Below are 27,260 nucleotides of genomic sequence, written 5' to 3' on the forward strand. Positions count from 1 at the left end.
ACCCTATTGTGAAATGCACATTCAAGGGATCTAGGTTGTGTGCTCCTTATGAGAATCTAATGCCTGATGATCTGAGGTGGAACAATTTTATCCCGAAACCACCCCCACCACCTGGCCTCCGACCCTGTCCATGGAAAAACTGTCTTCCACGACACTGGTCCCTGGTGCCAAAAAGGTTGGGGACTGCTGGCTTAGTGGATACAGGGTTCCCTTTGCAGTGATAAAATGGTGTGGGATCCACATAGAGCTGATGGTTGTGCAAAATTGTAAATGTACTAAATGATACTAAATTGTACACTTTATCAGTTATACAACTAGGGATTCTATGATAAATTTAACGTTTTATGTTATGTGAATTTTATCTTACTAAGAAAAGCCCATAGCACAAAGTTTCCATTTATCTCTCATTCAGTTTCCATTAATATTAACATCTTATATAACCACAGTATAAATATCAAAACCAGAAGGTAACACTGGTAGTACCTCTATCAACTATAGAAGAAAGAGCAAGTTTAAATAAAGTCATTCCCCTATAATTTCTCACTAGGTGAGAATACCCCCATTTACCAAGGCTCTACTCAAATCAGCTTTCTCCAAAAGATCTTCTCTCTTCTCTTACTGTTTTCCTGCCACACTTTTCCTTCCTAATAGCATTTTGGTTTGCATTAAAGTTACTTTAGGAACTTTCTCTTTGATGCTGTAAAGCTTCCCCAGAAACCTTGACTCATCAATATGTGTATCCACAATGCCTAACCAGGACCTGGCTCCCATGAAATGTCAGCGAATGCTGGCTAGACTGAACCTCAGTCTCAAGCAGCATTTCCTATTCTTCTCTACTGCAGTTAGAATTCACTACCGTTTTCATAGTAATACGTTCCAGTCCAATATGAAATCACAGATATGTCATCTCCATAGAGCAATTTAAGGCTATTTAAGTCCAACTTAATTGTCAACGCAGTATCCAACTGACTGGATAGCAAACAAGGTTTATAATTGTGAATTTGGTTTTGATGTCTTTGGAAATCAGAAAGACACAATGGACTAATTTGTTCTTGGCAGGTGGAATCTGGGAAAAAGAATAAGCATTCATCACGAGAAAATTTTCTCTACACAAAATGTGTTCTACAAAGAGCAACCTCTTTCCAATAGCCTTCTACATATATTTTAGCACAAGCAGGGCCTAAACACACTTTAACCTAAATAAGACAGTAAAATCAAAACCAAGCAGTATTCATACAAACTAATTTCATTATTTTAACCTGAGCTCTATAATATAAAGTCATGGTAATAAGAAAATATTAAAATGAATTGAGAAATTGCATTTAGCATATGTTGTAAGGTAATTCACGCCAAGCAACTGATTTGATTATTCTTTCACCATATACAAGGTTAGAAATCTTTAAAATAGTTTCACTTATATCCAATTTAATAATGCCTGATTAACTTATTTTTAAGATAGACCATTTATTCATCAGTTCAATAATTTCTAAGCATTAAAGTATTTTAAATTACTAACAAAATAATCAGACTCGGGTTAAAGATTCTCTGACAAGTTTAACCCAAGGTAATTTCAGAAAACTTTCCTAATGTTGCCATCAAATTCATGTTATAGGCCAAGAAAGATTAAAAACACAGACTTTTATAGAGTAAAGCTCAATGAGGTTGATCATGTGGCTCTGTCTCTAACCTGAGCAGTTATTGATCTCATTCCTTATAAAATTTTTAGTAGGCTTACTCTGAAATAAATTATAGCTAGAATTTTGGAAAAACTCAACTACCTTGTGACATTTTTTCCTAGGAGCTAATAAACCAAATGTTTATTTCAAATCAAGACTCTAGAAACGTGATAAATCAGAAGTCATAAAGGGACAGACCATCAGCCAAATTGAGCATAAAGATGTGTTTTTTTGGGCCCATATACTCCTTTAAGAATCTTGAATTCATTGCTATAACTTAAAAAGAAAATCTGATTTCATATAAAAGTCTGGATTTCCAGCTTCTCTGGAAATATCAGAAATATCAGAAGGTCTGGCAACCAACTGGCTTTGTTTAGACAGAGCTAGCATCTAAAGACAACCCAAGTGTTAATTTTCCCAAATTGCTTCAATCACTCTGGTTTCCTTCCTGGCTCCTAACAAATATGAATTTGCCACTCCTAACAATATATTAATTGCAATCTTGCCGTTTTGAACATTTAAAATCAACACTTAAGTTCTTCACAGTATCTTAAGTTTTATACTTATTGCCTATGCTTTGCTATTTTACAGTTACACCTCTTAAAGGGCAGCAGCTGATCCTTAAGAGTTTATTTTATACAGTGTCTATTTACTGTTCTGATATTTACCAAAGATGTACAGAAAATGAAAGAACAGTTGTTTCTTTTTGTGGTGCATTTTAAGATGAATAAAAACTGAATATATATATATATACACACACACACATATAGTTGTCAATAAGAACTAAAGTGAATAAAAACTGAATATATATATACATATATATAGTTGTCAATAAGAACTAAAGTATTAATAGGTTTATAGTTGAAAATAATATTCATTAATCCTTCTACCGTTGAAGTTGCTCTTTGGAATTGGCTAGCCATATTCAGAAAATGGAAAGTAGACCCCTTCCTTACACCATATACAAAAATTAACTTGAGATAGATTAAAGACTTAAAATATAAAACCTAAACTATAAACATCCTAGAAGAAAAATCTAGGCAATACCACTCAGGACACAGGCATAGGCAAATATTTCATGATGAAAATGCCAACAGCATTACAAGAAAAGTAAAAATTGACAAAAGGGGTCTAATTAAACTAAAGAGTTTCTGCACAGTGAAAGAAACTATCATCAGAGTGAACTGACAGCCTACAGAATGGGATAAAATGTTTGCAATCTATCCCAGAGTCTATAGAACTTAAACAAATTTACAAGTTAAAAAAACCCATTCAAAAGTGGGCAAAGAACGTGAACAGATACTTCTCAAAAGAAGACATTCCTGTGGCCAAAAGCATGGAAAAAAAGCTCAACATCACTGATCATTAGAGAAATGCAAATCAAAACCACAATGAGATACCATCTCATGCCTGTCAGAATGGTGATTAATAAAAAGTCAAAAAACAACAGATTCTGGCAAGGTTGTGGAGAAAAAGGAACACTTTTACACTGTTGGTGGGAGTGTAAGTTAGTTCAATCATTGTAGAAGACACTGTGGTGATTCCTCAAAGACCGAGAGGCAGAAATACCATTTGATCTACCAATCCCATTACTGGGTATACACACAAAGGAATATAAATCATTCTATTATACAGATCCATGCACACATATGTTCCTTGCAGCACTATGCACGATAGCAAAGACATGGAATCAACCTAAACCCTTGTCAATGATAGGATAAAGAAAACGTGGTACATGTATACACCATGGAATATGATGCAGCCATAAAAAGAATGAGATCATGTCCTTTGCAGGGACATCAATGTAGTTGGAAGCCATTATCCTCAGCAAACTGACACAGGAACAGAAAACCAAACACTGCATGTTCTCACTTATAAGTCGGAGGTGAATGATGAGAACACATGGACACATGGGGTGGGGGGAACAGCACAAACTGGGGCCTTTCAGAGGCAGGGGCTTGGAGGGAGAGCATCAGGAAGAATAGGTAAGGGATGCCGAGCTTAATACCTAGGTGATGAGATGATCCGTGCAGCAAACCACCATGGTACACATTTACCTGTGTAACAAATGTGCACATCCTGCACATGTGTCCCTGAACTTAAAAGCTAAAGAAAAAAAGTTGCTCTTTGTACAAATTATAGTTTTTCAGCAATAAAAAGCAGATACCATATTTTTCAAGCAACTGAACTCACATAAAGTATAATCTTTTCATATATGTGCCCAACTCCATTTGAAGGCTAAGGTCACAAATAAAAACTACTCTGATTACAAAAAAAGAGAAACAGAGGAAAAAGTGGGCCATTCTAAGCCACGCTGAGTGTATTCATTGACATTTCTTGACCTCTAGAAAATTCCAATTACTAGCTTTTCCCGCACAAGAAACAAAATTACGTCAAAGTTTTCTAATTTGTGGGCATCATCATCCTTAATCTCAAAGGATGAATTTGTCAAAGAATGAATTTAAATGTAATTAATGTCAACTGTAGCTTTTGGTTGCCTGTGGTAACTGTTCTTTGTATGACTGCTAATCCACCCACTTTTGAATGATCAGCTTATATTGAATTATCATTATTTAAGATATCCAGGTAAAAGCAGTTACTAGGAGATGGTTCCGGCATGAAGAAGAATCCACTTCTCCAGGCTGCCTAGTTCTTTAGTCCTGTGGTCTTCAAACATCTTTGCCCAGATATGCTTTGAAAGAATTTTGAATTTTGAAAAACTATATACCAGCTAACACATTAAATAATTTCTAAGAAAACAATCTAAACGTTTTCATCAGCACAAATAGCTGCAAAATAGGTCATATTTGAATCTATTATAATTATTGAAATTTTAAAATAAAATGATTACTTTAAAAATGCATCCAGTGGAATATAAATATAATTGAATTGTCATCCATCCCCCATCATCCACAAAAGAATTCCAAAACAAAACAAAAAAAAACCACATAAAGGTCTTCTTGAATATTCGGAAATTGTACATCTTTCCGTTTTATCCTTGAATTTGTACTTTCATTCCATTTTTCTCAGAAAACTTTATCATGATGTAAAATGATTTTATATGTGGAGTCTTTTTAGTGATGGTTCTGGGATAATTCTCCAAACAAAAATTACATCTATGAACTACCATATAAAATAAAGTTTGTATACATATGTAACTAACCTGCACGTTGTGCACATGTACCCTAAAACTTAAAGTATAATAATAATAAAATTTAAAAAAAAAAAGAAAAGTTAAAAAAAATAAAGTTTGCATTTAATTGGTTTTGCTCATGGATCTCAGCGTTTAAAAAAACTCTCCTTGAAGTTGAATTATTTAAACTGTCAGCATACAATTGATCAAAATACATATTATTAGTTTGATAATTAAACCAAAGGTAAAATTTTATTGGAAATGCATTTTTAAGAGTGATGAACAAAGCTTTAAAATATATTAGTTTATTTATCCTCAAAATAATATGCATTCTTGCTAGAATGAGACAGTATCCAGGCATACAGTCTATTCTTACTTCTCATTTTCATAGATGTAAATGCTAAGAAATCTTGCTCATATGAAAAGGCAGATTAGAATGAAAGGAGGTTTATTACAGCAAGGATTCTCAGTTTTTTGAACCCCTCTGTAGTCAAATATAAAAAATCACAGTTACTTATCAACAAAAATAACTTTCAGTGCTCCATCCATTAGGTCTTCTTCCTTCAAGCTGTTCAAAGTAAGCAGCTGGAAAGACCTTGAGTTGTAAAAGGATACATAATCAATTCATTAGACTCATTTGCTTCTCAATTTTTGAGAAGCAAACCAAAGGCATTATAAATGTTTATCAAATAACTATAAGCACTATTAAAAAAATAACTTAGCTATACCAATTACTCTTCATTTAGAGGCAACTCATTTAATCAAGTAAAAGTAGGCTATTAAAGGGTTTGAGAAATCTTCTTATTGTATCTTTGCCAATAATATACGGTTTAATAAAATATTTCAACATTTTTGTATGCTTTAATATATTTTGATCAAAATATTCCTGGGAATGTAATATTAAGAAACTATTCTTAGTTTTTTAGCTGTGATGAACATGTTGTGATTATGTGTTTTTGAAAACAAATCTTAAGCTGGGCACAGTGGCTGGCAGCTGTAATCCCAGCTACTCAGGAGGCTGAGGTGGGAGGATTACTTGAGCCTAGGGGTTCAAGACCAGCCTGAGCAATATAGTGAGATCCTATCTCCAACAACAATTTTAAAAAATTAGTCAGGCATAGTGGCATGCATCCATAGTCCCGGCTACCCAGGAGGCTGAGGCAGGAGGACTGCTTGAGGCCAGGAGCTCAAAGCTGCAGTGAGCTATGATCGTACCACTGCACTTCAGCCTAGGTGACACAGTGAGACCCCATCTCCTGAAAAAAAAAAAAAAGAAAAAAAGAAAAAAAATGCCTTATCTCTTAAGGATGTATGTTGAAATATTTATAGATTCAAAATGTCCAAGGTGTAAAAAAAGGAAAATGGAAGAAAAGTTGTGGATGAAAAAATAACTGGGTATGAGCTGGTAAGTGCTAAAGCTGGGTGACAGGTACATTCTATTAGAAGCATATTCACTGTCTCATTCAGCTACCTTTCTATATGTTTGAAATGTTGCATAATAAAATGTAAGGAGTTGGGGGTGGAGCCAAGATGGCTGAATAGGAACAGCTCCAGCCTACAGCTCCCAGCGTGAGCGACGCAGAAGATGGGTGATTTTTGCATTTCCAACTGAGGTACCGGGATCATCTCACTGGCGAGTGCCGGACAGCGGGTGCAGGACAGTGGGTGCAGCGCACCGTGTGTGAGCTAAAGCAGGGTGAGGCATCACCTCAACCAGGAAGCGCAAGGGGTCAGGGAATTCCTTTTCCTAGTCAAAGAAAGGGGTGACAGACGGCACCTGGAAAATCGGGTCACTCCCACCATAATACTGCGCTTTTCCAATGGGCTTAACAAACCGCACACCAGGAAATTATATCCTGCACCTGGCTCGGAGGGTCCTACGCCCATGGAGCCTCGATCACTGCTAGCACAGCAGTCTGAGATCAAACTGTAAGGCCACAGTGCGGCTGGGGTAGGGGTGCCCACCATTGCTGAGGCTTGAGTAGATAAACAAAGCGGCCTGGAAGCTCGAACTGGGTGGAGGCCACCACAGCTCAAGGAGGCCTGCCTGCCTCTGTAGGCTCCACCTCTGGGGGCAGGCACAGACAAACAAAAGACAGCAATAACCTCTGCAGACTTAAATGTCCCTGTCTGACAGCTTTGAAGAGAGTAGTGGTTCTCCAGGCACGCAGCTTGAGATCTGAGAACGGGCAAACTGCCTCCTCAAGTGGGTCCCTGACTCCCAAGTAGCCTAACTGGGAGGCACCCCACAGTAGGGGCGGTCTGACACCTCACACGGCCAGGTATTCCTCTGAGACAAAGCTTCAGAGGAACGATCAGGCAACAGCATTTGTGGCTCACCAATATCCGCTGTTTTGCAGCCACCGCTGCTGATACCCAGGCAAACAGGCTCTGGAGTGGACCTCCAGTAAACTCCAACAGATCTGCAGCTGAAGGTCCTGACTGTTAGAAGGAAAACTAACAAACAGAAAGGACATCCACACCAAAAACCCATCTGTACGTCACCATCATCAATGACCAAAGGTAGATAAAACAACAAAGATGGGGAAAAAACAGAACAGAAAAACCAGAAACTCTAAAAATCAGAGTGCCTCTCCTCCTCCAAAGGAACGCAGCTCCTCATCAGCAATGGAACAAAGCTGGACAGAGACTGACTTTGACGAGTTGAGAGAGGAAGGCTTCAGAAGATCAAACTACTCCGAGCTAAAGGAGGAAGTTTGAACCAATGGCAAACAAGTTAAAAACTTTGAAAAAGAATTAGACGAATGGATAACTAGAATAACCAAGGCAGAGAAGTCCTTAAAGGACCTGATGGAGCTGAAAACCACGGCATGAGAACTACGTGACGAATGTACAAGCCTCAGTAACCGATGTGATGAACTGGAAGAAAGGGTATCAGCGATGGAAGACAAAATGAATGAAATGAAGAGTGAAGAGAAGTTTAGAGAAAAAAGAATAAAAAGAAACGAACAAAGCCTCCAAGAAATATGGGACTATGTGAAAAGATCAAATCTACGTCTAATTGGAGTACCTGAAAGTGACGGGGAGAATGGAACCAAGTTGGAAAACATTCTGCAGGATATTATCCAAGAGAACTTCCCCAATCTAGCAAGGCAGGCCAACATTCAGATTCAGGAAATACAGAGAACTCCAAAAAGATACTCCTTGAGAAGAGCAACTCCAAGACACGTAATTGTCAGATTCACCAAAGTTGAAATGAAGGAAAAAATGTTAAGGGCAGCCAGAGACAAAGGTCGGGTTACCCACAAAGGGAAGCCCATCAGACTAACAGTTGATCTCTTGGCAGAAACTCAACAAGCCAGAAGAGAGTGGGGGCCAATATTCAACATTCTTAAAGAAAAGAATTTTCAACCCAGAATTTCAAATCCAGCCAAACTAAGCTTCATAAGTGAAGGAGAAATAAAATCCTTTACAGACAAGCAAATGCTGAGAGATTTTGTCACCACCAGGCCTGCCCTAAAAGAGCTCCTGAAGGAAGCAATAAACATGGAAAGGAACAACCGGTATCAGCCACTGAAAAAACAAGCCAAATCGTAAAGACCGTCAAGGCTAGGAAGAAACTGCATCAACTAACAAGCAAAATAACCAGCTAACATCATAATGACAGGATCAAATTCACACATAACAATACTAACCTTAAATGTAAATGGGCTAAATGCTCCAATTAAAAGGCACAGACTGGAAAATAGGATAAAGAGTCAAGACCCATCAGTGTGCTGTATTCAGGAAACCCATCTCACAGGCAGAGACACATATAGGCTCAAAATAAAGGGATGGAGGAAGATCTACCAAGCAAATGGAAAACAAAAAAAGGCAGGGGTTACAATCCTAGTCTCGGATAAAACAAACTTTAAACCAACAAACATCAAAAGAGACAAAGAACACCATTACTTAATGGTAAAGGGATCAATTCAACTAGAAGAACTAACTATCCTAGATATATATGCACCCAATACAGAAGCACCCAGATTCATAAAGCAAGTCATTAGTGACCTACAAAGAGACTTAGACTCCCACACAATAATAATGGGAGACTTTAACACCCCACTGTCAACATTAGACAGATCAACGAGACAGAAAGTTAACAAGGATATCCAGGAATTGAACTCAGCTCTGCACCAAGCGGACCTAATAGACATCTACAGAACTCTCTGCCCCAAATCAACAGAATATATATTTTCAGCACCACACCACACCTATTCCAATATTGACCACATAGTTAGAAGTAAAGCACTCCTCAGCAAATGTAAAAGAACAGAAATTATAACAAACTGTTTCTCAGACCACAGTGCAATCAAACTAGAACTCAGGATTAAGAAACTCACTCAAAACCGCTCAACTACATGGAAACTGAACGACCTGCTCCTGAATGACTACTGGGTACATAACAAAATGAAGGCAGAAATAAAGACATTCTTTGAAACCAATGAGAACAAAGACACAACATACCAGAATCTCTGGGACACATTCAAAGCAGTGTGTAGAGGGAAATTTATAGCACTAAATGCCCACAAGAGAAAGCAGGAAAGGTTTAAAATTGACACCCTAACATCACAATTAAAAGAACTAGAGAAGGAAGAGCAAACACATTCAAAAGCTAGCAGAAGGCAAGAAATAACTAAGATCAGAGCAGAACTGAAGGAGATAGAGACACAAAAAACCCTTCAAACAATCAGTGAATCCAGGAGCTGGTTTTTGAAAAGATCAACAAAATTGATAGACTGCTAGCAAGACTAATAAAGAAGAAAAGAGAGAAGAATCAAATAGACGCAATAAAAAATGATAAAGGGGATATCACCACCGATCCCACAGAAATACAAACTACCATCAGAGAATACTACAAACACCTTTACGCAAATAAACTAGAAAATCTAGAAGAAATGGATAAATTCCTCGACACATAGACTCTCCCAAGACTAAACCAGGAAGAAGTTGAATCTCTGAATAGACCAATAACACGCTCTGAAATTGAGGCAATAATTAATACCTTACCAACCAAAAAAAGTCCAGGACCAGGTGGATTCACAGCCAAATTCTACCAGAGGTACAAGGAGGAGCTGGTACCATTCCTTCTGAAACTATTCAAATCAACAGAAAAATAGGGAATCCTCCCTAACTCATTTTAAGAGGCCAGCATCATCCTGATACCAAAGCCTGGCAGAGACAGAACAAAAAAAGAGAATTTTAGACCAATATCCTTGATGAACATTGATGCAAAAATCCTCAATAAAATACTGGCAAACCGAATCCAGCAACACATCAAAAAGCTTATCCACGATGATCAAGTGGGCTTCATCCCTGGGATGCAAGGCTGGTTCAACATATGAAAATCAATAAACCTAAACCAGCATATAAACAGAACCAAAGACAAAAACCACATGATTATCTCAATAGATGCAGAAAAGGCCTTTGACAAAATTCAACAACGCTTCATGCTAAAAACTCTCAATAAATTAGGTATTGATGGGACGTATCTCAAAATAATAAGAGCTATCTATGACAAACCCACAGCCAATATCATACTGAATGGGCAAAAACTGGAAGCATTCCCTTTGAAAACTGGCACAAGACAGGGATGCCCTCTCTCACCACTCCTATTCAACATAGTGTTGGAAGTTCTGGCAAGGGCAATCAGGCAGGAGAAGGAAATAAAGGGCATTCAATTAGGAAAAGAGGGAGTCAAATTCTCCCTGTTTGCAGATGACATGATTGTATATCTAGAAAACACCATCGTCTCAGCCCAAAATCTCCTTAAGCTGATAAGCAACTTCAGGAAAGTCTCAGGATACAAAATCAATGTGCAAAAATCACAAGCATTCTTATACATCAATAACAGACAAACAGAGAGCCAAATCATGAGTGAACTCCCATTCACAATGGCTTCAAAGAGAATAAAATACCTAGGAATCCAACTTACAAGGGATGTGAAGGACCTTTTCAAGGAGATCTACAAACCACTGCTCAATGAAATAAAAGAGGATACAAACAAATGGAAGACCATTCCATGCTCATGGGTAGGAAGAATCAATATTGTGAAAATGGCCATACTGCCCAAGGTAATTTATAGATTCAATGCCATCCCCATCAAGCTACCACTGAATTTCTTCACAGAATTCGGAAAAGCCACTTTAAAGTTCATATGGAATCAAAAAAGAGCCCGCATTGCCAAGTCAATCCTAAGCCAAAAGAACAAAGCCGGAGGCATCACGCTACCTGAATTCAAACTATACTACAAGGCTACAGTAACCAAAACAGCATGGTACTGGTACCAAAACAGAGATATAGACCAATGGAACAGAACAGAGCCCTCAGAAATAATGCCGCATATCTACAACTATCTGATCTTTGACAAACCTTACAAAAACAAGCAAAGGGGAAAGGATTCCCTATTTAATAAATGGTGCTGGGAAAACTGGCTAGCCATATGCAGAAAGCTGAAACTGGATCCCTTCCTTACACCTTATACAAAAATTAATTCAAGATGGATTAAAGACTTACATGTTAGACCTAAACCATAAAAACCACAGAAGAAAACCTAGGCATTACCATTCAGGACATAGGCATGGGCAAGGACTTCATGTCTATAACACCAAAAGCAATGGCAACAAAAGCTAAAATTGAGAAATGGGATCTAATTAAACTAAAGAGCTTCTGCACAGCAAAAGAAACCACCATCAGAGTGAACAGGCAACCTACAGAATGGGAGAAAATTTTTGCAACCTACTCATCTGACAAAGGGCTAATATCCAGAACCTACAATGAACTCAAACAAATTTACAAGAAAAAAACAAACAACCCCATCCAAAAGTGGGTGAAGGATTTTAACAGACACTTCTCAAAAGAAGACATTTATGCAGCCAAAAAACAGACGAAAAAATGCTCATCATCACTGGCCATCAGAGACATGCAAATCAAAACCACAATGAGATACCATCTCACACCAGTTAAAATGGCGATCATTAAAAAGTCAGGAAACAACAGGTGCTGGAGAGATGTGGAGAAATAGGAACACTTTTACACTGTTGGTGGGACTGTAAACTAGTTCAACCATTGTGGAAGTTGGTGTGGCAATTCCTCAGGGATCTAGAACTAGAAATACCATTTGACCCAGCCATCCCATTACTGGGTATATACGCAAAGGATTATAAATCATGCTGCTATAAAGACACATGCACACGTATGTTTATTGCGACACTATTCACAATAGCAAAGACTTGGAACCAACCCAAATGGCCAACAATGATAGAGTGGATTAAGAAAATGTGGCACATATACACCATGGAATACTATGCAGCCATAAAAAATGATGAGTTCATGTCCTTTGTAGGGACATGGATGAAGCTGGAAACCATCATTCTCAGCAAACTATCGCAAGGACAAAAAACCAAACACCGCATGTTCTCACTCACAGTTGGGAATTGAAGAAAGAGAACACATGGACATAGGAAGGGCAACATCACACACCGGGGACTGTTGGGGGGTGGGGGTAGGGGGGAGCGATATCATTAGGAGATATACCTAATGCTAAATGACGAGTTAATGGGTGCAGCACACCAACATGGCACATGTATACATATGTAACAAACCTGCACGTTGTGCACATGTACCCTAAAACTTATAGTATAATAATAATTTAAAAAAAAATAAAATGTAAGGAAAAAGCAAAAACAAATTTAGAACTGCTGATCTAGTTCATTCAATTTACAGAAAATATCTGCCATATAACCCAATTCGCAAAGCCAGTCCTTACTATAAAAGCTGTTTCCAAATGAAAGTTATTTCCTGCCATAAAGAGTGTGACCTTGTTTTTTATTTTCAATCCAAATAAATGTGCTAATATGTGTTTCAAGGAATATTATGAAAACTGCTGAGAAATGACTCAATGTATATTGTCGGACACATTGTTAAAAGCAGTCAAGATTACAATAATGTACATCAGATAAAATTGATTTATCTACTTTTATAAAATAGGTTATAAAAATAAGATTGTAAAGCAACATGCTATTTCTCATTAATTAACTTACAGCAATGCAATATAATGCAGCTAAAATAATTTATGTTACAAGAAATGATAAAAGATGTAACAGTTCTTCAGTAAATGTATGTGCATAGTCAACTCTGGGGTCCGGCTTTTGGAGTACTTAGTGTATTAAAAAAAGAAATAACACCATGTCTTTCTCATTTTCTTAAACATGACAAACTTTTCCTATGAATTTAATAAAAGAAAAAAATACATACTGTAAAAAACTATTTGGCTCGGAAGCCAACATGTAAATTTATTTATTAGGCGATAGTATTATTACATTAACAGGATACAGAAAATAGTAAAAATAAAATTTCAGAAGATAAAATAAGATGCTTGACTTTAAATGGAATTTTCTTGATATGATTTTATAAAATATGCTACATTATAGAAAAAGATGCCAAATATAAAATAAATTATGCAAAAGCTTTATCTACGAATTTGATGGTCCTAGAGAATATTCCAGTCACATCTGCAACAATCATTGTCACTGTCCAAAATCACTTTGGCATGAAAGTTACCTTCTTTCCAATTAATGATGTGTCCTGGGATACAGTGCTAAGAACAGCTGTAAGATCTGCTTTTTGGAATTTGGTTTTTCTTATGGATGCTCTCTTTTCTTTGCTCTCCCAAGGGTCTCTCTCAACAATAATGGATTTTTTGACAATACTCACGTAATGAAATGGCAAAGTCATTAAAACAAAAACTGTCATGCTACCACAACCCCACTCCAGTGCATCCGAATTCAGAATACATCAACGTGGACCATGATGTCTGCTTTTGCATGCAAGCTTCATGTTAAGAGAAATGTACATTTAAAAAAAAAAAAAAAAAAAGAAAAACTGGAAGTTCTATTAGTTTGAGATATCTTAGTTAATCATAAGAGATTCCCTAGGCCGGGCGCGGTGGCTCATGCCTGTAATCCCAGCACTTTGGGAGAGTGAGACTCCTTCTCAAAAAAAAAAAAAAATTTCCCCTGCGTTTGATATCTATGGGTTTTCACACCCCAGCAAATCACCATTAGTAAGATTTAGGAAATGTAAGGAAGACAGCATTCTCATGTGAAGGAGAAAGTTATATTGAAACAGGTACACTCTCAGGCACATCAATTTTAGCTAAGAACACCTATGAAGCCTGAGATTTTAGAAGCTGACATGTTTAAAATGATCTGTATTTCCATATTCCTTTGCAAGTCTTTACTTATGATAAAGTAAACAAACACAGGCTACCATATTGTGTTTTCAAAGATGGTCACATTATTTCCCATCTCACATGCTCTTTTGCATTCAACTTTGCCGTGCCTATATCAGGAGGTAGAGTCTATAATCTACTAACTCCACTTAATCTTAGCTAGTCCCATGACCTATTTTGACCAATAGAATATAGAAGAAATGACACTTGTTTAACTTCCAGGATTGGGTCTTAAGAGACATGCAGTTTCTGACTACGTTTCATGGAATGCTTTTGAAAAGCAGCCATTATGCTACAATGAAGTCCATCCAAGCTAGCCATGCAGAGAGAGGAGGAGGCCATATGAAGGAGCACCACCAAAGGCCCCCTGTGACTATAATAATGATGGTACAAGAATGAAGGCAAAAGCACAGCCTTTAGAACTTGGAAGATCCAGATTCAATTCCCAGATTTAGCATTTATTTACATATTTGTGAGCCTGTGGTAGTCACTTAATCTTTGAATTAGACTCTTCAGTCACTGTTAGCCACACAAGCTATCTGTTGTAAGAAAGAAAAAAAAAGAGGCAACTGATGTTAAGTGCCAACCCAAGACTTACTTAATTAACATTTAATGAAACAACAACAAGCTTGTTTGAGATACTCTTTGTTCTCTTATTTCCCTGTCCAACTCTGAGCCTCCAAAGCGACAGATAAGTTGTACAATTCCGTGGTGTGCCTCCCCTGCAAGATACACAGGAGAAGACTGGGAAAAGCTTCACTAGAGAACAAAGTCACCCCGGTAAATTCCTCATGAATCACTCACTCTGGGCTTCAATGAGAACTCAAAGGTGCGGTTCTGGATAAATCTTAAGGACCTCTCAGCAATAATGTCTAAGGTACATAAGAGAAAATACGAAGATTTCTTACATAAGAGGAAATATGAAGATTTCTTTCAGTCATGTTTTTATTATACTTTGCCCCAATGTTTCCACTTTCCTAGGGGGTGCAACAGTAAGAGCACACCTAAGAGACAGCACTGACTACTAAGACAGGCAAATACAGTGGAAGAACAGGCAGTCTGAAAAGAAGCAAGCGTCCCACGGTTGAATGCACACCTGCAGTCAGGACTACCGTGAAACTCACTCAGGAACTGGAACTCAGAGCTTAGGCTTCCAGACTGATAAAAATCAAGTATTTGTAAGGCATTTTCAACAGTGTATACACTTTGAAAAAATGCAACTAGAATCTAATGAAAGAGGACTTAATCTATATTTTCAGAAATTATGATTCTGATTCATCTCACCCTAAATTGAAATGGTAATAGATACTAATCTTACTCAAAGCCTGCTATGTACATGGCTTTTTTAACTATGCCAGTTTTTTCTTTTTTTTTTTTTTTTGAGATAGGGTCTCACTCTGTTGCCCAGGCTACAGTGCAGTGGTGCAATCACGGCTCACTGCAGCCTTAACCTTCCTGGATCAACAATCTTCTCACCTTAGCCTCCCAAGCAGGGACCAGAGGAGTGCACTATCATGCTCGATTAATTTTTTCTTTTTTCTTGTATGTAGAGACGGGGTCTCCCTGTGTTGCCCAGGCTGGTCTTGAACTTCTGGGCTCAGGTGATCCTCTTGTCTCATCCTCCCAAAGTGTTGGGATTAAAGGCATGAGTCACTGCCCCTAGCCTATACTAGTTTTAATACATACACAGGTATTAACAGTAATGAAATAAAGCAAAATGGTTTCTCCCAAAACAAGGAAACAAAGTTTTAATATATTCCAATAAAAGGAAATGTTACTATCAATTTTTTTTGCACAGAAACTGTAACACTATACTTTTCTCAAAAGAAGATGATCTTTCAGAATTACAAATATACATCTAAAAATTATTAAGATTTAACTAAAAGCAAGGTGAGTAAATTTTGATAACATCTTAAAACCATTTACTTAGAAACAATTTCACTTAAATATAATACTACCAATCAGAACATAAAATAAAGCAGTATAAGTCACCAGGAAATCTGAGGTAATTAACTTTTAAATTTTTATTTATTATTTATTTATTTATTTACTTTGAGACAGAGTTTCACTCTGCTGTCACCCAGGCTGAAGTGCAGTGGTGTGATCTTGGCTCACTGCAACCTCTGCCTCCCAGGTTCAAGCAAAAATCTGAGGTAATTTAATTGATCCCTCCATCACATCTGGTGGGACTATAGGAAATAAAATTATAGACCCTTAAGAAATGAACATGCCACTTGAAATAACCACCATATAAGTCATCTGCTAAAAGTTTTTCACATTTCTGCAGTTTAACTTTGAAAAGAAAAAGGTTAGGGTGAGAAACACTGGGAAAAGAAATTAATGTATCTCTAATAGCACCGTTCCTTTAGGAAAAGAGAAAAGTTAGAAAACTGATGTAATGTTTCCATGGAAATACTGATTAGAAAAAAATACCTGATCTCTCAGATTTTAATAGATTCCTTTTAACAACAGTATTAAAAATATGAATGTTGTATGGGATGAGAGGGAGGGTGCTGCCAGGGGCATCTGAAGAAAATATAAATGATCTCAAAGTTATCTTTTTTTGTTATGGGTATTAATGCTGATTACAAAGTCAAAAGCTGCCTTGAGTATTATTTGGTTTTATTTTGTGTTATAAACCTCATCATAATTTTCATATTCTTACTGAACAATAGATTTAAGTGATACAATATCACACTTCATTAAAACAAATATTTATAATATTTTCTGTAATGTATCAGCAAACAAACAAAATCAACAGTAAAACTGAAGGGTGATTTAATAAATCAGTCATTGGTTTAAATGTGAGAAAATATGAAAGGCTAAATGGAAAAATGGAGATTTATTTCTTCTGGATTGATAGTAGCTGACTACATTTAAATAGAGAATACAGTTTTTTTGATAATGGAGGGGCAAAATCTACCCACACGATAGTTAAAAATGATTGCTTTCAGTGCTACTTATACTACATTCAATATTTTCATGCGATCACTTGTGATGTAAACAGTGTACGGCAAAGTATGTATCTGTCACATACCTACATTAATATCTCCAAGTATACAATTTGGGCCTGACCCAGAATGTATTTGAACTCAGTACGTGAGTCAGAAAATTTTAACAGACCAACATTATATTTGGTTTTGACTAAAATTACAGGTACAAGTGTTTTCACTTCAACATTAAAAACAATATTCTGAATGAGTATGCAACATCAGTTTCCAATGTCCTCTTATAGAAAATGCTCATTAACAATAACATCACATCACTGCAGAAGCTGCAGTGACACTTAATAGCTAGGTGTTATTTCTAAGTAATATGGCACATTATTACATTATTTCAAGTCATTATAAGTGAAGTTGAAGCTCAAACTGAAGTCTCACCTTTGACTATTTAACACACTTCAATTATCTCCTGAACCTCATTAGATGCAGTGAGTGCCCTTCCTGTCCCTGTTAGATAACCCCACTGTACCAATTATAAGGAATTCTTCTGCTTATCACCACTGCTGTTTAGACTGATCATCTGCACCTTCAGTCCAGCCAAACTGGTTGTGCTATCTCAGATTTGCATATCTGCACTAAGCCAGGTTATAGCAAGGGCTTTCTGCTATAATTCTACAGAAGCATTTCACACTGAATTTAAATATCATTGCGTGCTTCCCAAACCAAAGCGCTGGTCAAATTCAATTAAAGACAATCTTGGGTTTGGCATATCCATAAAGCATAATATTTAAGTTGTAAAAGGTAGATTTCTTGATAAATAAGAGTAGGCTGCCAATCAAGGTCACGTGAATAGCCCAAAATGTCAATGCTGACGACTTTTTCACTTATGCACCTATGTATGTATCTTATCTGTTTATAAAACTGACATGGCTTAAATGTATTTTTCATATTTTAGTAACATATTGATGTTTGCTGCCACAGGGGCATATTCAGCTTTCTGTTGTCTGAAGCATGATATTGTTAGACTACAGTCATTCTAAACAATGCAAATTTCTGTCAGCTTATATATCTTCAAACTGGCATCAAGACAAATCTTAGATGCAAACTTATCACTTAGATATGGTTAGCTACTATTGTTTAATTTGTAACTGAGGTTCAAATGACAGATATCCTAAAATACCAGAGTATTATTACTCTAGTATATTGGACCAGAATATAACATATAAAAAATAAAGTTAGACATGTCTTCAGGCATAATGTTTTAAAATCCGAACTTGTTCATGAAGCAGAGAAAAAAAATCTAAAACAGAATTAAGAACAAATAAAGAAGCTATGGCACTATTCCATAATATTCTAAATAGTTTTCTCGCAGATTAAGTAAAAAATCTGTACAGGTAATAGAAGTTTTATTGATACTTTGTGAATTATCAACAATAGCTGTTTCACTTTCAATTTCTAAAGGTCAAACTACATCAGATTAAAGATATTCCAATTATTTCCCTGACTAAAGTGAAGTTACCACAAAATAAAACAGGCCGGAAGTCACCATCACATCCTCAATCACATGTCTGCCTTTGAAGAGAGGAAAAGAAAGGACAGGGTTTTCTGAGCAGTCCCCATTTGCTGTGGAAGGAGTAGAGTGGTGGTGGGGAGTGGACTGTGTTTTCCCTGCACCCTACCTGCACTCAGTTCCTCTTGGATACGGCCACAAAAGCAAATCAGGATCTCCTTCCAATTTGTCTCTAAAGCAAGACTCTCTTCAAGATATTTTTCAAAGTTTGGAGAAAAAACAGGTTTCTCATTCAGGATTCACAATAATTATTTCAAAGTTCACTATTACTAGCATCAAAGCGCCCATATTCTTTATTAAAAACCTACAGAAAAAGTAATAGGGGATCTCCCATCCAAGCACTAACCAGGTCTGACCTTGGTTAGCTTCTGAGATCAGAAGAGATTGGGCGCGTTCAGGATGGTATGGCCATAGCATAGAAAAAGTAATAGGAAATGTTAAAGTTAAAATGTCTCTTCAGAATACCTTAAAAATTTTCACAATTTACTCCTCTGCATACCTATAAATCACATTTCAAAAATGAATCATAAAAACAAACTACTTCTATAAAACACAGAGAAAAGTCACTAGAGTTCCAAGTAGCTGGGAAAGACAGATTGATAAGGGTGGTCCTTCGTACTTTCAGAAAGACAAAAAAGTAAATAAATGTGTTCTGTACTCTTGAACTAAACTTTACCTTATCAGATACAGAAAAAAAATTAACCAGGTTGAAGGTATCTTATGAAAAGTATCTTGCTATCATGAATTCTTGTGCTATGAGACAAGTTCTATTTAAATTCAGAGTAATTACAATGGATATCTTGGAATTGCAAGATTCCAGGCACTTTTCCCTAAGAATACTGGTGAAGAATAATGTATTCACTGACAAGTTTCCAGAGCTTAGAGGAGTGCTTATATTACTAGACCATTATTGATTGCTCACTGAACAAATGACAGAAACAAATCTTATCAATTAAAGTCTAGCAGCTAACATGACTAAGGTAGGGAGGATCCATTCAAGACTGCAGGTTTCCTCCCTATTTACGTGAAATCTATCCATTTCAAAAACATTTAATGAACCAATATTTAAATGGGGACCTGTAAAGTTTCAATCTCTAATTTTCAAAGAGATAAAAGGAGTAAGCTGGCCCTTGGAAAGCAGGTGCTGGCCAAATCCAAACTATTTGAGAAAGCTTATATATATTAACCAAATGCCCACTTAAAAATCTTTAAAAACAAGGATTTCCAATAAGCTATTTTTTCTCCAATGGTTAAAGTAGCAGCAATGTATATGATTAATTACATAGTTATAATCATATTTACTCACCCTCCTAATAGTATCTGTGGGTGGTTGGATTCATTTGTGATACCAAAAATATCAGGAATTAGATCACCATTGAAACTGAAAAAAAATTAAAACAATAAGCAGCTATTTCTTTAAATTCTTACTTCTAATTTAGCTTTAAAAGAAACAGTAACTTTTGGAAAGTGTGGTAGACATTACAATGCTCACCAGTATCTAGTGATAAGTAGTAAGTCAAATGTCAGTACAAGTGACATGTGTCACTTTTAGGCCAAAGTGTATAATTTCTGTTACCAGCCCCTCCAGCCCTCTCCAGGCTTGCCATGGCAATGAGAAGGCATTGTGATTCAGATGGACTAGCTACAAAGACAGTGGGGTCTCTGATGGCCTGACTCTAAGCAACAGCATAGAGCAGAGCCTGTTGTTGACCCACACTGGACATATAGTAAGAGCAAGAAATAAATTCATTTTGTGAGATTTTGGGTATGTCTGTAATCTTTGCATTATCTAGAGTATCCTTGAATGATAAGGATATGGCACTAATTCCTAGAAACTTACTTCAGAATCCTAAGCCAACTTGTTTACTTAGATGGGCTTAAGAGAAATAACCCAGAAAAATAATCCTAGTTGGTATAAAACTTCATACTGGCCATCGAATATTTTAACAACGATGAAAAAATACACAACTATGAAAGAAATCTAGTGGGGCACCGTTAAGAAGATTAATCCATGGATTTACAGTTCAGACTTCTAATGGCCACTGACCCACTGCTGTATGGGTATGATTTTAACAACTGTAAGAAAGGCAGTATTGGAAACAACAATGTGGCCAAACTTTGCTCTAGTCCCAGGAATGATCTCGACCTCTACCAAAATACGCTGTCAGAAATCTGCAAATCCAAATTTACATCAATTATTTAAATCAATTATCCTGGTACATGAGTCTACAGTGAGAATATAAATGATAACACAAAGCAGGAGTTATATTATAAAAAGAACAAAAATTTCTCCTTAATATAGGAATCTTTCTAAATTTCTAGAGGAAACTGTATCCTACATATCAAATATAACAGTTTTACTCAAAAACAGGTATCTTACTTCTTTCAGTAATGACAGCATAGATCCATAATGGACACATTTGAAGCTACTGAAACAAAAACGCAAATCTCTTCTACTTTCCAAAATAATAAATTTCATTTTTCTTTGTCCTATTTGATGGCAAATAAATACAATATAATCAAAGGTACAGGCCTCTGAGTGAATTTAGTGTTTTTATTACTAAGCAAAGTAGTTTCCTATGTGAAGATTTTATTTTATGTTTAAGTTTAAAATCGTTTCAAAGGAAGCAAGCACATACTTACTCCATAATTAGTGGCTCATCTTGAAAAGTCCTATTGAGTATGGTCATATTGTTAGGATCTGCAAAAAAGATATATATATATGAATTAGCAGGTATTCTATATTACTTTTGATATCTACACGTAGGAAAAAATATTCTTCTAGTCTTTTCTAGATTTATCTCTGATTTATTCCAACTATTATCATTAATGAAATACTATAGATCTAGTTCAAATGAACATCAAGCTTGCAAAGACAAAATATTGGGAGAGTACATTCTACAGTGAAGACTAGCATTACAATAACTTCCTTTTGAGATACGCATCTAAATATTCGCTAGCTGAGTCTTTGTCTTTACACAATTTAGTGCTAGAGAGGCTGACAATTAACAAGGTTTTGGTGTAAAGAAGGCCACATATGCAAAACTTCCTGGTTCTAAAATGTACATGCTTATATACAAGCTTTGTACACGGTACTCCCTCTGTAAATATTTATTGACTTAATGAATATAATGTATTGATATTACTGTTTACATTCCCAAATGGTGCAGAAAACATGACTGAAATTTGGCTCCATGAACAAAGTTGCCTATTTAGGTATAACTAATTGGCTTTTCAGATAAGGCTTGATGATTTATGACTAGGTATGGTAGACTGACTCTCAAACCATACTTCAACTTTTTTGTGCTTTCCTGTGCTGAGGAGACTAGAAACCAAAAATAGCATTTTCCAGATATCGTTGCATCTGAGATGCTGAATAAAAGTTAAGCCTTGCCAATCAGATACACTGTGAGTCTTAAAGGCATGAATGAGGTAAAGGCTGTTTCTCTGCTATTTCCAACTGTGTCTGCTCACTGAATTTGGGAGTATCAAGAGACCAGGTGCAGCATTCATTTTGCTAGTGAGAATCAATGCAGGCACAGCATCATTCTGGCAGCAGTTGTGTAACTAGCCACTTCTGATAGGGGAAAGAGGCAGTAGCTTTTTTGATGATATTGGGATTGCTCCTGAAAGCTCAACCTAGAGTTTATTCTTTAGCCATCTCAATGATTCTGTGAGCCATTAAAACCCTTTAATAAATCTCTGTCCTCTTTAAGCTAGTAAGAGTGAAGTTTGTCAGTAGAAGTGATCCCTGCCCAGTTCAGGGCTGAAAACGAAAAATCAGGAAATAAACTTTGAAAAAAGGTTTTACAATTATTGACACCCAAGAACAGTATTTTTGAACTGATTTCAGAACAATATTTTGTTACATTTACCTTCATATTCAATGATAAATATTAAAAATTTTTAAAATAAATTCACCTAATGTTTGATTTTGTCCCCAGAAGATAACAGCTCCTAATTCACTCTTGGCATAATTTTTGGGAAGATATGTGAGAAGGACATCCATTTGAGAATCTCCATCATAATCCCCAGGGACTACACTTGTTATCAATGCACTGTGATTCCTAAAAGAAACAAGCATTTACAAATATCAGACAAGTTGTAATGGAAAAGGACAATTCTGTATTTCTACCATACAAAAATATTTTCAATGAAAAACTTCAAACTTAACAGAACTGATTGCCTTCTCTTTCCTATCTTCTCATCCCTCATGTATTTAGACCTTTTTGGTCTAAAAAAGAGTTCAGAATGAATGCAGAATAGTCTCAAGAAACAAGACAAATCTGAAATATGTCGAGAGAAAACGTGTTTATTATGTTCAAGCAATGGCTAGTATAGCCCTTCTATATAGTTCCTTTGTCAAGGACACCAAGACATTCGGATGGTGTTTCTAACAAATGGAGGCTCATAATTGCTAAAGAAGTAAGCATTATCACTGGGATGTTTTCAATTAAAAGATATTATTTATAAAATATTTAGTTTGGATTTTAACATAAATTCAAAATTTATAGTAAAAATTAAAAAATCATTTTATTTCTGAAAGCTAGTAAATTAAGAATGGAATTTTTTTTTAACCAAACTTGGCAATCAATATAGCATCCAAACATATATATCTAACTTTATATGTATATTTTTATTTTTTCCTTTTCATAGGTATTGATATATTTTTATTAAAAAAAATTCTAAATTTATATGAATCTTGAAAACTTAACATCCTGCAGTCTTGTCTGAGAGACCCAAGCAAATATTAGGCCTTAAATTCATTTTATATTTAATTCTACTCAGATCAAATAGCAAGACAGCAAATTTCCAATTAGACTATAGATAATTACTTTCTTAATGCATCAGTGGTAGTTCTTTCTCCCTCTCACTCAGCAAGGTAAGAACCAAGTGGTGTATTTCTGGAAAGTCTCAGGAATTAAGGATTTAAATTACAGTAATGGGCAAGGTTTTGGCCTTAAGCTAGACACAAGAATTAACCAAAAGTCTACAAAAGGAACAATTCAACCCTTGCCCACAGCTCTACCCTATTTCTAGAACGTTAGTCTGTCAAGAACATACATGCAGGGCAAAAGATAGTAGACAAGTCCCACTAGGCAATGCATTTCCAATTGTTTCTTTTGCACCTTACTTGAAAATATGAGTAGATACCTGCCTTCTGAAGAAAACTTTGACTATTAAAGAGAGCTAAAACAAATAGCAATAAGGAACCTGAAGAAAACAGAGCTAATGCAACAAAAGAAAACTTCAAAATTACACTTGAGAAAAAAGTCTGTGTATAAAAAAAAAAAACCAACAACAGTATGCTAAAAGACAACATCAGTAAGAAAACAAAAGAAAAACCTCGGAAATTAAAAATGTGACACCTGGCTGGGCGCAGTGGTTCACGCCTGTAATCCCAGCACTTTGGGAGGTGGAGGTGGAGGTGGGCGGATCACTTGAGGTCAGGAATTTGAGACCAGCCTGGCCAACAGTAGGGTTGTAAAACCCTGTCACTATTAAAAATACAAAAAGAAGCCAGGCGTGGTGGTGTGCATCTCTAATCCCAGCTACTCGGGAGGTTGAGGCAGGAGAATCGCTTGAACCCAGGAGGTGGAGATTGCAGTGAGCCGAGATTGGACCATTGCACACTATCTAGCCTGGGCAACAGAGCAAGACTCCATCCCCTACCAAAAAAAAAAAAAAAAAAAGGACTTGGAATTTAAAAGAGAAAGTTGAGAAAACCTCCTGCAAAGGAAAATAAAACAAAACTAAACGATAAAAATAAGAAACAGATAAAATAAAGGAATAAAGGATGAACCCAGGCAGACTAATAATTAACTGATAGAAATTCCTAAAAGAGACAAACAAAAAAATTTTTCAAAGAAATATTTAATAATGTCAGAGTATTTCAAAAAGCCCCCAAGGATAGAGGCCTCTAGCTTGAAAGGGCCCACATAATGCCTAGCATAATAAGTAAAGAATAATCATTCCTGTAATTGCAGCACTTTGGGAGGCGAAGGTGGGAGGACAGCTTGAGCCCAGGATTATGTGCCTACAGTGAGCTATGATCATGTGACTGCACTCCTTTGTCACCTGGGTGACAGAGAAAGACCCTGTCTTTATCAAAAAAGAAAAACAAATCTATACCAAGGCACATCATCATGAAATCAGAACAAAATGGAAAAAGAAGAGACTCTCATACCTTCCAAAATTAAAAAAATTTACATTTAAAAGATTAGGAGAAAGAATAGGATTGAATTTTAAAACTGCAACCCATGAAGCTAGAACACAATAAGCTAACTAAACTTTTAAGAGTGGGTAGATGCCAGGCGCGGTGGCTCACGCCTGTAATCCTAGCACTTTGGGAGGCCAAGGCAGGTGGATTGCCTGAGCTCAGGAGTTTGACACCAGCCCGGGCAACACGGTGAAACCCTGTTTCTACTAAAATACTAAAAAATTCGCTGGGCGTGGCGTTGTGCACCTGTAGTCCCAGCTACTCAGGAGGCTGAGGCAGGAGAATTGCTAGAACCAGGGAGGTGGAGGTTCCAGTGAGCTGAGCTTGTGCCACTGCACTCCAGCCTGGGAGACAGAGCGAGACTCTGTCTCTTAAAAAAAAAAAAAAAAAAAAAAGAAGTGGGTAGAAAAACTTTTTGGACATGACAGGACTTATCAGGCATCCTTTCTCAGAAATTTCCGGAAGGACACACCCCCGTGAAGTAAATGAGGAAATTTCTTTTTTTAAATGGGGAAATTCCCCATATAGTAAGTCTACAAAAGGCCTGGAGAATGAATCCAGACTGGATAGGAATGTAGAGGATCCAATGGGAAAAACAAAAATGCATGATAGGTATATGGCAGACATGATGGAATATCTGCAAAGAAATTAAGGGTATGTACATAGAAAACTATGCAATCTATTTTTTAAAAAGCAATAATTTAGTCCAGTAGGGCAAGCTGCACAAAAAATGAAATACAGTCCCAGCACTTTGGGAGGCCGAGGCAGGTGGATCACCTGAGTTCGGGAGTTCGACACCAGCCTGGCCAACATGGTGAAATCCCATCTCTACTAAAAATACAAAAAATTAGCCAGGCATGGTGGCAGGCACCTGTAATCCCAGCTACTTGGGAGACTGAGGTGGGAGAATCGCTTGAACCTGGGAGGCAAAGGTTGCAGTGAGCTGAGATGATGCCAAGGCACTCCAGCCTGGGCAACAGAGTGAGACTCTGTCTCAAAAAAAAAAAAAAAGAAAAGAAATACTGTACATTACTTGGTTCTGAAGTACATAGACACTACATGGTTAAAAGGTAAACAATGATTACTAATTTAACAACAAATTATGATTTAATTACACTGGGACAATGTAGATAAATTATTTATGTTAGTTAAAAAACAAGAAATGAATATTTAAAAATGATAATTCAAGAAATTAGTGTAAAATTTTATTTTAAAATATGGTAATAAACACTAGAAGAATCAGCTACAGGTTTTAAAAGTGGTTGCATCTGAGAGAGAAACAGGGGTGTGGGGGAGAATAAGGGTGAAGAATAGTTATTTTTACTTTGAAAAATATTTTAAATTATAACACAAACAAGAGTTTCTAAATTTGGAAGTATATTGCATTAATAAAAAAATTAACTGGGATATTTGTTTTAACTTATCAGAACACATGCCGTTTACATCTTTTAAATTTCCTTAATTTCTAATCAGAAAAAAAAAAATCACCTCTATGCAGTTAGTTCACTTCTCATATACACTCATCAACTTCAGTTTCTCCCCCACTCCAAGCATGCTGACATTCACTACCCAAAAACACTTCTCAAGGGAAATAAGTTCCTGTTTATCCATTTATAACTTTCCCCTCAAAGTTCTAGTTCAAGGCCATTTTTTTTTTTTAACATAAGTTTGAGTTTACTCAAAATACTGTAGAGTCTGAGAACTAATCAGCCCACACGAGGACTTTTTAAATACAGTTTCCTAAGTAGTCTTTAATCTTCTACAAACCAATTCATTCTGCATATAGTTTACCAGTAAATCAATTTAAAATACCGTTTTCATCATCTCTCCTTTGCGCAAGGACCTGATGATTCCCCTCTTCTAATGGGACTGCATTCAAACTCTTTTTTATATCTGAAGGCTCCCAGTCTGCCCTTCTTATCTCATGTTCTTAGTCCTTAACTCTCCAAAGTGTACCTTCCACTTTTGTCAGGCAGATCTTTCTACCTCCTCTTCATAACATGCTGTTCTTACTTTTATCTCTTATAAATGCTCTGTCCCCAAAGTTGAATTTCCAAGTTGAACATCTTCACCTTTTTACTTATACTAAGGTCAAGCTCAAGTTCCATGACTCTGGAAGCTGCCCCTTTGGCCTGCACTGACCCATCTCTTCTTGCTTGAATTCAGACAGCCACAAATGCTTGCTTCAAATGTAGTTTGTAGTTTCAAATGAATGTAGTTTCAAAACTGTGTTGGGTCACTATCATGGAGGTAGAGGTGTGGGGGTGGTCACTGTTTCATGCAATGCCAACCACAGAAAAGAAAAATAACTATTACCTGAACATTTAAAAAATTCAGATAATTAAACTTGAATTCCTTCCAAGTCAACCTTAAAAACTCACCATCTATCAGTCAATTACACAAAAAAATTAGAACACTGACTTTTTCCCCACTGCAAAATAGGCCCCTCTTCCACAAAACACAATACATGGTTAATACAATGAG

The 27,260-nt window shown here is 36.4% G+C and overlaps 1 protein-coding gene across 1 annotated transcript in view; it reads right to left on the reverse strand.

The window, feature by feature from the left end:
• Positions 1-27,260, reverse strand: part of ITFG1 (integrin alpha FG-GAP repeat containing 1) — a 300,100-nt gene that overhangs the window by 270,329 nt on the left and 2,511 nt on the right. Inside the window, exons 3-5 of the mRNA XM_054452904.2 lie at positions 22,478-22,623; positions 21,200-21,257; positions 19,863-19,937 (exon numbers count right to left, since the gene is read on the reverse strand). Of these exons, the coding sequence (XP_054308879.2) occupies positions 19,863-19,937; positions 21,200-21,257; positions 22,478-22,623 (279 nt within the window). The remainder of the gene's footprint in view (positions 1-19,862; positions 19,938-21,199; positions 21,258-22,477; positions 22,624-27,260) is intronic.

This window comes from Pongo pygmaeus, chromosome 18 (assembly GCF_028885625.2).
Source record: "Pongo pygmaeus isolate AG05252 chromosome 18, NHGRI_mPonPyg2-v2.0_pri, whole genome shotgun sequence".
Lineage (NCBI taxonomy): Eukaryota > Metazoa > Chordata > Mammalia > Primates > Hominidae > Pongo > Pongo pygmaeus.